The sequence below is a fragment of the Scyliorhinus canicula genome, chromosome 25, assembly GCF_902713615.1.
Source record: "Scyliorhinus canicula chromosome 25, sScyCan1.1, whole genome shotgun sequence".
Classification (NCBI taxonomy): domain Eukaryota; kingdom Metazoa; phylum Chordata; class Chondrichthyes; order Carcharhiniformes; family Scyliorhinidae; genus Scyliorhinus; species Scyliorhinus canicula.
In genome coordinates, this window is record NC_052170.1 from 23,163,311 (window position 1) to 23,176,401 (window position 13,091).

General features: G+C 46.8%; 1 protein-coding gene across 3 annotated transcripts in view; it reads left to right on the forward strand.

Moving 5' to 3' along the window:
* The first annotated feature begins 894 nt into the window (after positions 1-894).
* Positions 895-13,091, forward strand: part of LOC119957172 (CD209 antigen-like protein C) — an 82,620-nt gene continuing 70,423 nt past the window's right edge. For 2 of the 3 annotated variants that reach the window (XM_038784963.1, XM_038784964.1), the window contains exons 1-3: positions 895-1,040; positions 1,714-1,833; positions 11,697-11,771. In XM_038784963.1, the coding sequence (XP_038640891.1) occupies positions 965-1,040; positions 1,714-1,833; positions 11,697-11,771 (271 nt within the window). In that variant the 5' untranslated portion in view covers positions 895-964. The remainder of the gene's footprint in view (positions 1,041-1,713; positions 1,834-11,696; positions 11,772-13,091) is intronic. The other variant, XM_038784965.1, reaches the window with a different exon arrangement.

The window sequence follows — 13,091 nt, forward strand, 5'->3', positions numbered from 1 at the left end:
GCCTTTCATGATTTCGGTACAATGTCACGGAGAATCCTGTCCGTTTTATTATTGCTTTCAACCCATCTGCTTCAGAATTACATTCTTTTATCCTACAAGTACATCGGGCACGATCGAGCGGCCTTGTCGCGCACCACTTGGTTTCGTGACAAGGCCGTTAAAACTTGCGAGGGATCTCTCACAAGATATGTGATGCTCGCTGAACGTAATCCAGATTTCCATATTTAAGTGAGCAGTGAGCTCACTTAAAAATGTTAGCACCAGATGCTGGCACTTCCCGGCTGGCAGGGGCGCTGCCAGTGTGCCATGGTGGCAGAGCTCAGGTTCTAGGTTGCCAGTTCCAGTAATCGGGCCTGCGGGTACCCTTATGAGGTGGGGTAAAGGGGGCCTCCAGGATCCCATAACGGGTACGGAGGCCATGGTGGGGATGCTGAGGTGGGTGGAGAGAGTGCAGGAAATGAAATGCAGCCTTGGTGGGAGTTCCTTACCGAGGCCAAAAAAAACAGAATCTCGTTTGATAGTGAGGTATTTCTCAGCTCTGCAGGGCTCTGCTTTTTCATGCCGAACATCTTGATTCCCTGTATTACCACTGGAATGGGATTATGCACTCAATGGACAGGGAACAGACACTCGTAAGATGTTGGAAGATTGTGGATGAACAAAATGACCTGTAGATTCAAATACAGAATTCTGTGAAGATGTAAATACAGGTAAACTAAGCTGCAAGTATTTCCACAACCAATTAAAGAAGGGATATTAAAGTCATCAACAGCAGGAATAGGAATAGGGGAATAGGAACAATTCCGTGCCATCGTCAAAAAGCAGAAATGCTAAATTATCTTGATCATCCTATAGCTTGTGGCTTTTCAGATGAAAAGTTAAATGTGCAGGAAGTTGAACTGCCAGAAGAAAGTTTCTTTTCTCCAGCTGCCTCTCGAGTTGAGAAGTTCATCCAGCTGAGAACATGGAGCTGGATGATACATATGAAAATATCGATCGATCAAGAGGAGACAGGAAAAATCAGGAAAAAGTGGAGTCAGGTACACACCAGTGATCCAGTCATTATTGTGCAGTTATTCAGTCCTTCTTAATTCACTGGAATTCATTAAAATTCAGCTGAATTACTTTCTCGTTGGTTGAGAAAAGGTTTTGTTGGTAAATTCCACTTTTGAATTAGTGATTTTAGACGAAACAGTGAGTGAATGTAATGGGGGCAGAAAGCCCCCTGTGACCATCCCTTTAACTAATGGTGAAATTAATAATAAACAGTGAGATAAAACAGAGGGGGTAGAAAACAAACAATTTGATGATGTTATTGACTGAAATGTGTGAGGGGGATTTTGAAGTAAAGATGCTGATGAAGGACGATGAAATGTTGAGGAATTGATTCGGGGGAGGCGTATGATGAACAATCGTCTCTATTCCATGTCTGATGAGGATTAAATGAGTAAATTATATTTAGTATATTCTTTTTGTAACGCTCCATAACTTGCCTCATTTCAGTTTCCTGTCTACTTTCGATCTTGAAGCCGCCCTTATGGAATGTTCTTTAATCAAAAAAATGTTGTTCAGCTGTGCAAAGTTTAAAAATGTCCAGTGTTGACAGCAGCACTTGCCTTCTCTCCAGCAGCAAATGCGGAAAGATTCTGAGTCTTTTGAACAAGACGGGTCCCTCTCCCCCTGTCAGCGATAACATTCTCGTACTCTTCACAGAACAAGGTGTCCGATCAGCAGACCCTGTCCGAGGAAAATGTCCACCTCTGGTCATCTCCATTCTCCTGGGTCTCTCCATCCTGCTGTCGGTGGTGATTCTAGGAACTGCAATTATACTGTGTAAGTTCTGTGAATTGTTTAAAACTTTGGACCATGGCGTTATGTATCCGGTAATGACAGTTCACAAAGTTAATTCAAAGATATACATAAATGAACATGCATTAATAATGCAGGAGTAATGCACCAATGGACTGCACAATGGTTAGCACTACTGCCTCACAGCGCCAGGGACCCGGGTTCAATTCTGGCCTTGGGTAACTGGCTGTGTGGAGTTTGCACATTCTCCCCCGGTCTGCGTGGGTTTCCTCCGGATGCTCCGGTTTCATCCCACTGAACAAACATGTGCAGGTTAGATGGATTGGCCATGTTAAATTTCCCCTTATTGTCCAACGGTTGGGTGGGTTTACAGGGATGGAGCGGGGGGAGTGGATCTGGGTAGAATGCTCTTTCGGAGGGTCCGTGCATATTTGATGGTCTGAATGGCCACCATCTGCCCTGTAGGAATTCTATGGAGTAAAATAGAGCTGGGACTTGCAAATGGTGATGGTGAAAGGAGACATGCAAGTTGGACTCTACGCTAAAGCACTTCCACTATTATTAATAAATAAATACTGTTGTCAAAATGAAAATTCTAACTACTTGCCATTATCAGGATTGAGTTTCGCATCTGCAGCACCTATTAAAAATAAAAAATGAGAAATTTGCAATCTTCAGCATTTTTGTTCAGCCTCTTTCAAGTTTCATTTCCTCAGTTTCCAATTAAAGTGACACTGCCAAACATGCCAGGATACTGACTTCCAAGAGTTGAATTGTGCAATAAGGGGAACTCATACAAATTAACTCTGCAGCACCAAGCTAGTGAACGTTTTGAAAGGGGTCTTTTGATATTTTAAACTTGTTTTAATTTAGCTGTGCACATCCAAATACTGTAACCCAAATTGCCCTTTTAAACTGTTTGAGTTTGACAGTGACATAACCATGTGGCAAAGGCTCAGCCACCAATTTAGTAAATACTGTCTAAGTTTATTGATTATAAACAATTTTTTTGGAACTGATCAACTAAGAGGATGAATATAGGTAAAGCAAACTTTCACTGAAACTCTACCAACTCCAAGCTTTCAAATGGGCAATCAATCCAGGAGAAATAGACAAAAGCTAACTCCTCGCACCCACCTTTCTGGGATTTCTGTTGACAGGGAATCTCCCTTGCTGCTGCTTGCTTCCTCAACTGATGGACCAGTATCCTATTCTCCTCATTCTCGTAAACTGTCCATCTAGCTCTCCGCAACTGCCCCACCGCCTTCCCCGCAGACATCAACCCAAACTCCATCTGGAGCCTCTGCCTCTCCTTCCACAAGACCTCCTCCAGTGCTACCAAGTACCTCCGCTCCACCCTCAGAGTCTCACCTGCCAGCCTTGCTTTCTCCTCCCATTCCATCCTCTCCCTATGCACCCAAACCAAAATATAATTGCCCCCCCTAACTACTGCCTTGAGTTACTCCCACAACATGGGGGCTGTGACCTTCCCCATGTTGTTAAACTCCATACAGCCCCGAATAGCAGCCCTCACGCACTCGCACATCTCCTCATCTGCCAACAGCCCCACATCCCACCTCCACTGCGGCCGTTGGGCCTCCCCCTGAACCACCTACAAATCCACACAATGAGGCACATGGTCAGAAACCACAATCACCAAGTACTCCGAATCGGACACCCCTACCAGCAGCGCCTTGTCCATTATGAAAAAATCAATCTGGGAATACACCCGGTGCACATGGGAGTAGTACAAGAACCCCTTCGCCCTCAGCCTCCCAAACCTCCATGGGTCCACTCTCCCATCCTCCCAATGCACTCCATGACCCCCCCTTCAGCTCCCTAGACATAGCCAACACTTTTGATGAGGTTTGAACTTGACCACTCCAGACACGGGTCCACAGACCATATTGAAATCATCCCATAATCAACCGATCAGTGTCCAGGTCCGGAATCATCCCCAACTCATAAAGTCCACACCGTCCCAATTCGGGGCATAAACGTTTACCAGGACTACCAGCAACCTCTGTAGCTTCCCACTAACCACACATACCTACCTCCCAGATTGGCCACAATGCTCCCCAAATGCCACCCTCTTATTAACCAATACTGTCACCCCCCCTCTTCTTCATATCCAGCCCCAAGTGAACACCTGCCCCACCCGTCGCTTCCTCAGCCTTGTCTCATCCCTAATTTCAGGTGCATCTGCTGCAGAAATACCACTTCAACCTTTAGACTCCTAAAATGAGTGAACCCATGTTGGCCCATTTAACCCTCACACATTCCATGTGACCATGGGCGGCAGGGTGGCACAGTGGTTAACACTGCTGCCTCACAGCGCCAGGGACCCGGGTTCAATTCTGGCCTTTGGTAATTGTCTGTGTGGAGTTTGCACTTTCTTGCCTTGTCTGCGTGGGTTTCCTCCGGGTGCTCTAGTTTCCTCCCACAGTCCAGAGGTGTGCAGGTTAGGTGGATTGGCCATGCTAAAATTACTCCTTAGTTGTCCAAAAGGTTAGGTGGGGTTACTGAGTTACATGGATAGGTTGGGCACCTGACCCTAGGTGGGGTGCTCCTTCAGAGGGTCAGTGCAGACTCGATAGGCTGAATGGCCTCTTTCTGCACTCTAGGGATTCTATGCCCAGCCTCGTCAGGGGCTCCCTGCCCCCCCTCCCCCCACCCTGACGATCAGCCATAACCCTTTCTGTGTCAACTGCGAGCCCACGACATGCACCAATCAGGCTCTCCCTCGGATCTCCGCCATCACTCCCTTGCCAACTGCAGCACGCCAACCAACCCCATCCCCTTTCCTGCATCTTCAAACAAAGAACCAACCCTATTCTTCCCCCACGCCTTCGTCCTAGCAACCCCACTTACCCCTGTTTACTAGCCTGCCCAGCTAGCCTAGCAGCCCCCGCCCAAGGCCACCCTCACCCCTCCAGTCCAGTCCACCCCCCCCACCACAATCGTCCTAACCACCAACAAACAACGAGAACAAAAGGCACACTCATCATTGTCACTCTCCCGTCGAAACCCACCCCAAATTGCCCACCCAATTACAATGAAGACAAAGCTCCTATCCAAAGTTCAATGTCCTCACACACCTCCCAGTCGATGGTCTTTCTGGCGAGTCAAAATAAAATTCCTGCTTCTGATGTGTCACCCACAAGCGGTCAAGGTACAAAATCCCAAACTTCACCCCCTTCTGAAAGGGGCCTATCTTTATCCGGTGTAACCCGGTCCTCCTCTTTGCCAGCTCCACACCCAGGTCCTGGTAGACCCGCTGCTCACTCCCTTCCCAAGTGCATGTCCTAGTCTGCTCCCATTACAGGATCTTTTCTTTGTACAAGAATCAATGCAGTCACACCGCCATCGCCCTCAGCGGCTTCCCCACCTGCAGCCTCCTCCTGAACGCCCTGTGCGCTCGATACACCTCAGTCGAAGGCCTCCCTCTCCCATCAACTTGCCAACTTCTTCTTTTTTGATGCTCTCAGTCATCCCGACAATCCCCAGGTTCTGTCTCCTGGAGTGGTTCTCCAGCTCCTCCAATTTCTGTCACAGCCTATTCTGACTGTCCAAGACCATCCCCAATGCTGTCTCCAGTGTGGCCATCCACACCTCATCCCCCCCCCCCCCCCCCCCCCACCCCCGCTTCCTCCACCTTCTGGATCACCAGGGCCTGAGCGTCAGTCTCTGCTCCACTCCCTCAAGCAGTTCCAACAACTTAACTGAGTCTTTCAAAGCCTCTTTCCTCTGCTCTTGTAATTTGACATTCACAAACTCCACCAACTGTTCCCTCAACCACTGGGCATCAGTACTGCCCCCTTGCTGTCCGTCACCTTCTCCTGTGGCGCATCTCGAAAACTATCCTGCTCCAGCTGCCCTCTCTTTCTCGTGGCACTTCTCATCCTCTGATCCATACAGCAGAATCACCAGAGGAGTCTTACCTTCCCTGGGCACTCACACACCTTTTGCCCTCAATTTGCGCTGGGCTTTGCTGGAACATTTGAGCAACACAGTGGCGCAGTGGTTAGCATTGGTTATACATTACTCTCTAATGTAATCTCTAACTTCTGGTCTAATATCTTTATTCCTTAAAGCTCCTTCTACAAGGTATTTAATCCTCTAAACTTCATTTCTTCTGCTCGTAACTTTCTTGCGATGCATCGGGCACTAGGATCCTGGTGGAGCTGTGCCGTGTCAATTTCAACTGGTTAGTTTCAAAGTAATTGCCTGCACAGAGCTCTGACTGCTTGGGAGTAAAACTTCTCTTTTTGTTTGTGCAAACACCAATTTAGTGCTGAGCATACTAAGTTTCTACCTCATAATATTGATCACATTTCTTGCCTGCCATTTATAACTTCTAATTGATGTGAAGCAATTTTATTTATTTATTTAATTTTTTTTTTTAGCAGCCAAGACTATGCCGAGTTGCAACGAATCATTTATAAATCCCAATTTATACATTTTGATTTCACTTTTGTTTACTTCCTCAGAATTATGGTCTAATTAACTCCCACAATGTTAATCATTATTACTAAGTTTCTAAAGAACGTTCAAATACTTACCCCATTTTAAATCTCACTTTAAAACCTCCTAATTGATGTTCAACTGCGTTTTGCAAAACACAACATTTAAAAAAACTAAGAATGCACGAATTCTTATTAACCGGACTCATTCATTCATTGGAGATCTCCATTCAACCAAAAGGAATTCAAATCCTTATACTTTCATTCATCTCAACCAACCAAACAATGCAAATTGGAATTGAAAAATGAAAGAATTAAAACAGAATCTCTTATTTTTTGAGCTCTCCGATACGATTCGAAACGTCCCCTTGTGACTGGTTCCCCCTAGTGGCCATTCATCTCCCAATTCTATGTTTCACTCAAAAATATATCTTCCAACAATAAATGTTAACGTAGCCAATTATATTTGTACGGAATTGAACTGTCCGCAAACATTCCATCAGCGGTCTTTTACTGAACTGTTCTGCGACATCACATCAACCCAATAACGACCTTAACTGAATTAAAGTGTAATTTAATATAACCAATTTTAGCCAATTCGAATTGAACTGTCCCCAAAGATATCACCAGCGGGCTTTTACTGAACTGTTTCTGTGACATTACCTCAACCTGTTAAAGACCTTAACCGAATTAAAGTGTAATTTAATAGAACCAATTTTTAATTTTCTACTCACATGCAACTGACTGACCAGGCAACATTCCATCAGTCACCAACTGAATTGTTACCTCATTCCAACCCTCAGCCGTACCTGCATTGACTGGAATCAATTCTTCTAATCCACCAGATTGACCTTTGATTTTGTCGAGACGATCTTACCTGATCAAATGCGAGTGATTAGACTGTTAGCAGAATACGGGAGAGAGGAAAATCGATATGGCGAGTTTTATGTACTCGTACCGTGGGACCATTTCCTTTTTCCCCTTCCGAGAGCAGTCCAATTCTGATTTTGCAGATGAAAGGCAAGCATCTAGAGAAATCCCCGATTTTGGCACCAAATGTTAATCCCTGATTCTTTGTTGCCAGTCTGGACTCAATAAAACCTGAGATGGATTAGCAGGTATCAATTATTGTTTTATTTCCACCAGCTTGCAAGGCTGACTCACTCGTGGGACATTAGAACACACACAGCTGTCTTCTAAAGTTCCCAAAAGTTAGTGAGGGTTAAGACAAAGAAATCACAGCACATATTGATTGAATCACAGCAAGATTCGCATACAAGCTTCCCATAGGCTAATGTATACACCTTCTGACCTGGCCATATATCCTGATTGGCTCACTTTGCATTTTCCCAATCCTGGCGTCTTGTTACCAGCATCCATTTCACTATTCTCTCCACGAGGCAAAGCTCCCCTCCCCTTTCCTAACCATCCCTTTATTCTCTGTCTGTGAACTCATTACCCTCAGGGCCCTACTGTTCATCATATTTGTTTGTTCACTTCCTTATTGGGACTCTGGGGCCTGTGGGGCTAGAATTGACTGCGCTCTCATCCAGGGTGTCATAACAAATGCTACCAATGGTGGTGATTAGCTGCAAGTATGCTTTGGAGGTGATAATTGGAGCAGTGCAGATAAGTAAGAGGGCTGTAGGGCTGGAGGACATTACAGAAGTAGAGAATGAGTCGGCTCAATAGAAATACCAAAGCAACAGAACAAGGTTGGTCAACTTAAACTGGCAGTTTCCAGAGAAATCGAGACCTGATTCACACCTATTCTCGTAAAAGATGCAGGGTGCTCTGCCTGAAATTACTCCTTCTGCCAGAACATTTCCAAGTGATCACTTTGTGCAAATAAATCAATCCTCCTTACATCTTACCTTTTTGTTTTTACTCACTCCACACTCTCCTTACTCATGTGTCACTCTCTCCTGCTCCCTCACTCTACACTCACTCCCTACTCTCTAAGTGACTACTTTAAATTGATACATGCCACTCCCCAATCTGAGAAAATATTGTCGCTCTACTCATTAAATCACAATTTTTAGGACCTCTATTGAATTTCCTGATTGCTTTCTCTGATGCAATGGGAACAGACCAAATCTCTCAAAATTCAATCTTTCCATCTCCACTTTTATCATAGAACATAGAACAGTACAGCACAGAACAGGCCCTTCGGCCCTCAATGTTGTGCCGAGCCATGATCACCCTACTCAAACTATCCACCCTATACCCGTAACCCAACAACCCCCCCCCCTTAACCTTACTTTTATTAGGACACTACGGGCAATTTAGCATGGCCAATCCACCTAACCCGCACATCTTTGGACTGTGGGAGGAAACCGGAGCACCCGGAGGAAACCCACGCACACAGGGGGAGGACGTGCAGACTCCACACAGACAGTGACCCAGCCGGGAATCGAACCTGGGACCCTGGAGCTGTGAAGCATTTATGCTAACCACCATGCTACCCTGCTGCCCTGCTATCCTGGTGAAACTACACTGAATGATCTCTATACTTTACTGTCCCTTCATTAATAGATGTCCAAAATAGCAAACAGATCTCCAAGAATGGTTTCTCCAATACTTTCCAAGTAAGGAAATTTGGCATGTCCACGTTGACTCTCACCAACTTTTACAGGTGCACCATAGAAAGCATCGTATCTGGTTGCATCACAGCCTGGTATGGCAACTGCTCGGCCCAAGACCATAAGAGACTACAGAGTTGTGAACATCACCCAGTCCATCACACAAACCCGCGTCCCATCCATTGACTCTGTCCACACCTCCCACTCAGCTTACTCACTCTTCCAACTTCTTCCATTGGGCAGGAAATAAAGAAGTCTGAAAACACGCACTGACAGATTCAAAAGCAGCTTCTTTCCCGCCGTTACCAGACTCTTAAACGACCCTCTTTATAGACTGATATGATCTCTTCACACATCTTCTCTACTACACATCTGCATGCTTCACCCGATGCCTGTGTCTATGTATTTACATTGTGTACTTTCTGTTTGCCCTATTATGTATTTTCTTTTCATGTACAGTATGATCTGTTTCAGCTGCACAAAGAACAATGGGCGCAATTCTCCGCACTCACGACGGTGCGGAGAATAGCGTGGCTCGTAACATTTTACGGCCACGCTAGTCCGACGCCCTCCCGCTATTCTCCCCTCCCCCCTCCCCCACGCCCGACTCCCGATACGAATCGCTGCCGCCGTTTTTTTACGGCCAGCAGCGATTCTCAGCTGTCCGATGGGCCGAACGGATTTTACGAACGGCAAACACACCTGGTCTGGCCGTTCGTAAAAACGGCCGTAAAGTCCCGATTTTTAAAATTGTCACGTCAGTACCACGGCCGTGCCAAGGGTGCCATGGGCCCGCGATCGGTGGGCACCGATCGCGGGCAGGGGGTCCGATGCCCGCGCACTCTTTGTCCCTCCGCCGCCCCGCTGTATCACTTCGCGGGCGGCTGAGGGGCATCCCGGCCCGCGCATGCGCGTGTTTCACGCAAATGCGCGATGACGTCATCCGTGCATGCGCGGGTTGGTGTCTTCCAATCCGCGCATGCGCGGCTGACGTCATATGACGCTTCAGCCGGCGCTAACTCTGGCAAGCGGGCTTAACAAAATTCGTTAGGCCCGCGATGCCGGGGTTTACGGCGGCGGCATGCTAGCCCCGACCGGGGACCAGAATCGGTTCCCGGTCGCAGAGGGGGGGGGGCTGGCGTCAAACCCGCCCGGATTTGACGCCAGCCTTACGATTTCTCCCCCTCTGGGAGAATCGCGCCCAATACTTTTCACTGTACTTCAGAATACGTGACAATAATCCAATCCAATCCAATGCCTATATCAATTTATTATTTCTTGTTTTTTTCTTTGTTTGTCTCTGACTGTATAATTAAAAAAAAAATAAAAATTTAGTATACCCAATTATTTTTTTCCCAATTAAGGGGCAATTTAGTGTGGCCAACCCACCTAGCCTGCACATCTTTGGGTTGTGGGGGTGAAATCCACGCAGACACGGGGAGAATGGGCAAACTCCACACGGACAGTGACCCAGGGCCAGGATTTGAACCCGGGTCCTCAGCGCTGTAGGCAGCAATGCTAACCACTGTGCCAAGTGCCACCCTATCAATATACTATTTAGCATCAAGGAATTGTATTTGAAGCCCTAGGTATCTCTTCATTGACAATCCTTCCACTGTGTGTATATTCCCTAATGTCAAGTCTCTGAGCTTTAGGATTAGCAAAAGTGTCTTATTTGAAACCGTATTGAATGCCTTCTGCAATTCCACATGCATCATAACCATAACCATGGTAATTCCACTCTCAACTGACTTCTTCAGAAATATTTCAAGATGGTTTATTGGATATATTCCACTTTTTCTAAATTGATATTGGCTTTCTTATCAGCTGAAATTGATCTAAGTGTTCAGTCACCCTATTCTTAATTATATATTCCAATTACGAAGGAAATTTAGCTGTACCCAAAGTGTGATTAGAATGATGAATTTGTTGACATAGGGAATGGTTGACACAAATAGTATAGATACAGTTCAGGAAATTTAGACAGGAATTGGATGTAGAAGGTACTAAAGGTATTGTAGTCAATGAGGAGTTTATTTCCTACTCACAGCTCGGAAATACAGCAACAAAGCAACAGTCCAAGTCCCAGCGGGGACGATCCTGAGATGCCAGCTCCTTCCTGAGCCAGCTTTTGTCGAAGGGAACTAACGAGTCCCACTGTTGGGCCTCCATCTCTCACCGAGAGAGATGGTACTCCACGGGGAGGTAAATTGAATCATCCCCGTGGGTCTCGTGAGGGTCATAACAAAAGGGTTGCAATGATTTGGATGTGAAAAGATGGGAGAAGGCTCAAGCACAACATACACACTGCCATGGACTTATTGGGCTGAATAGTTTGTATCAATGCTGTGTGTGATGTGATCCTCTGGAATTTACCCCCAACAAATGTGAACTTAACAGTTTTGCAATTTCCTAATTTCTTTCTCTCTCATATTGCAACTTCTCCAAATTAAATTATCTCCGTTACCTGTATACTCATTTCACTAAGCTGTCCGTGTCTATCTGATTTCTTTTACATTCTACTTCACTGTGCACCAAGCTCCTAATTTTAAGTCTTCAGTCTTTCTGGGATTGCGCCGTGTTAAATTTCAAACCCAGGAGGAAAAGTGGACCCACCTCTGATCCCTGGGGTTAACCATGTCTGAACTCTCCGTAATCCACAGGTAATATACATGTAAGAGGTAGTATGCGACAATCTGTGCCGGGTTGGGGAACGGAGGGGAAATTGAATTTGAGTTTAAAAGTAAAGGTTGGCCTGACCATGTGATTTTCCCCATGAGGGGCAGGAGAAGATAATGAAGTGCAAGCTAATGTGTGAGTCAAAGCCTTGTTTCCATTTCAGTCACACAGATAACTGGTGAAATGAAGATGTCAGAAACCAATTTGAAGATGGAACTTTCCCAATTGAAGAGTAATTGTGAGTGTGAATTCCCAATCTGACAGATCTTTGTGTCTCCAGTTCAGGCATGTTTCTAGTTTTTCAGATCATCCTTTTGACAATCACTCTGGACGCGCGTTGAAATCCGTTTGAGCCGGGGGAGTTTCAGCTCTACCTGTGGACAATAAAACAAAGAAAGTCACTGAATCAAAATTCTGGGTGGGATTCTAAGTTTTACATTTTTAGTGTTGTTGCCAGGACAGAATCGGTGGACTTCTACGACAGCAAAATTGGGGCAGCTCCTGGAACAATTCTTCAATTATTAATGAGTGCGCACCAGCTCCACGTGGAGCACGACTGATTGCAATAAAAAATGGTGTTGGATTCACCGGGGTCGGGATTGACACTTAAGAGGCTGACAAGCGGCAGACGCATATGAGCTGTCTGCTCCCCACACACACCCAACCCAGTCAACAAGAAGGTAGCACGCAGAGCAGACCCCAGTTCATGGAAGCTGAACTTGAGACCCCGCTAGATGCCATGGAGGAGAGTCAGGCAACCCTGTACCCCGGAGTGGGAAGGAGTTTGCCACCCGTCACCGTACACTGGGCCTGGGCATAGGTGGAAGAGGTTATGAGCGCTGTGGGACACACCTCCAAGACAGGACAGTGCCCGAAAAAACTGCACAACCTCCTAAAGGTAGCCAAGATGAATAGGCAGCGCCATGGGCCTGGCACCAACTGCCGTCCCACAGACCCGTAACACCACCCCCTCCCCACCCGGAGGGTAACCGAATGCTCAACCTGCACTACGTGCCAGCACTTATTGTGGCTGCCATAGCTGGCTGCCTTGTTCACGAAGACCACCAGCTATCCTTCTGAAGGAGCAGGCAGTCAGAGGGCGGCCCGACCCCAGCGACTAGATGCCACCCAGGCAGGTTTCGGGATTCCGAAAAGGGGTGTCGGCAACTGTCCAGCACCTGCAGGTGCAGTTGGAGGAGTCCAATTGCCTGCAGGAGCAGGAGATGCTGCGGCCATGAATGTCACCCAGCAAAACCATGTCGGTGGCATCTGAGATCAAGGCCTGGGGGGCAAAGGTATCGGCCATGGGTCAAGACGTCCAAGGCCAGGGGACCTCTGTGCGTGCAGTGGCCGAGGCCCAGTACAGGGTTGCCCTCTCACAGGCAGCCATGTATCAGGGCCACCTGGACATTGCAGTGGCTCCTGTGCGTGCCCAGTAAAAGTGAGTCATGGCTGAGGGCGTCACCAGTATTGACCGGTTACTGGCTGACGTGGCACAGACCCAGAGGGAGGTGGCACAGTCACAGGGTGATGTGGGGTAGTCCCAGAGGGAAGTGGT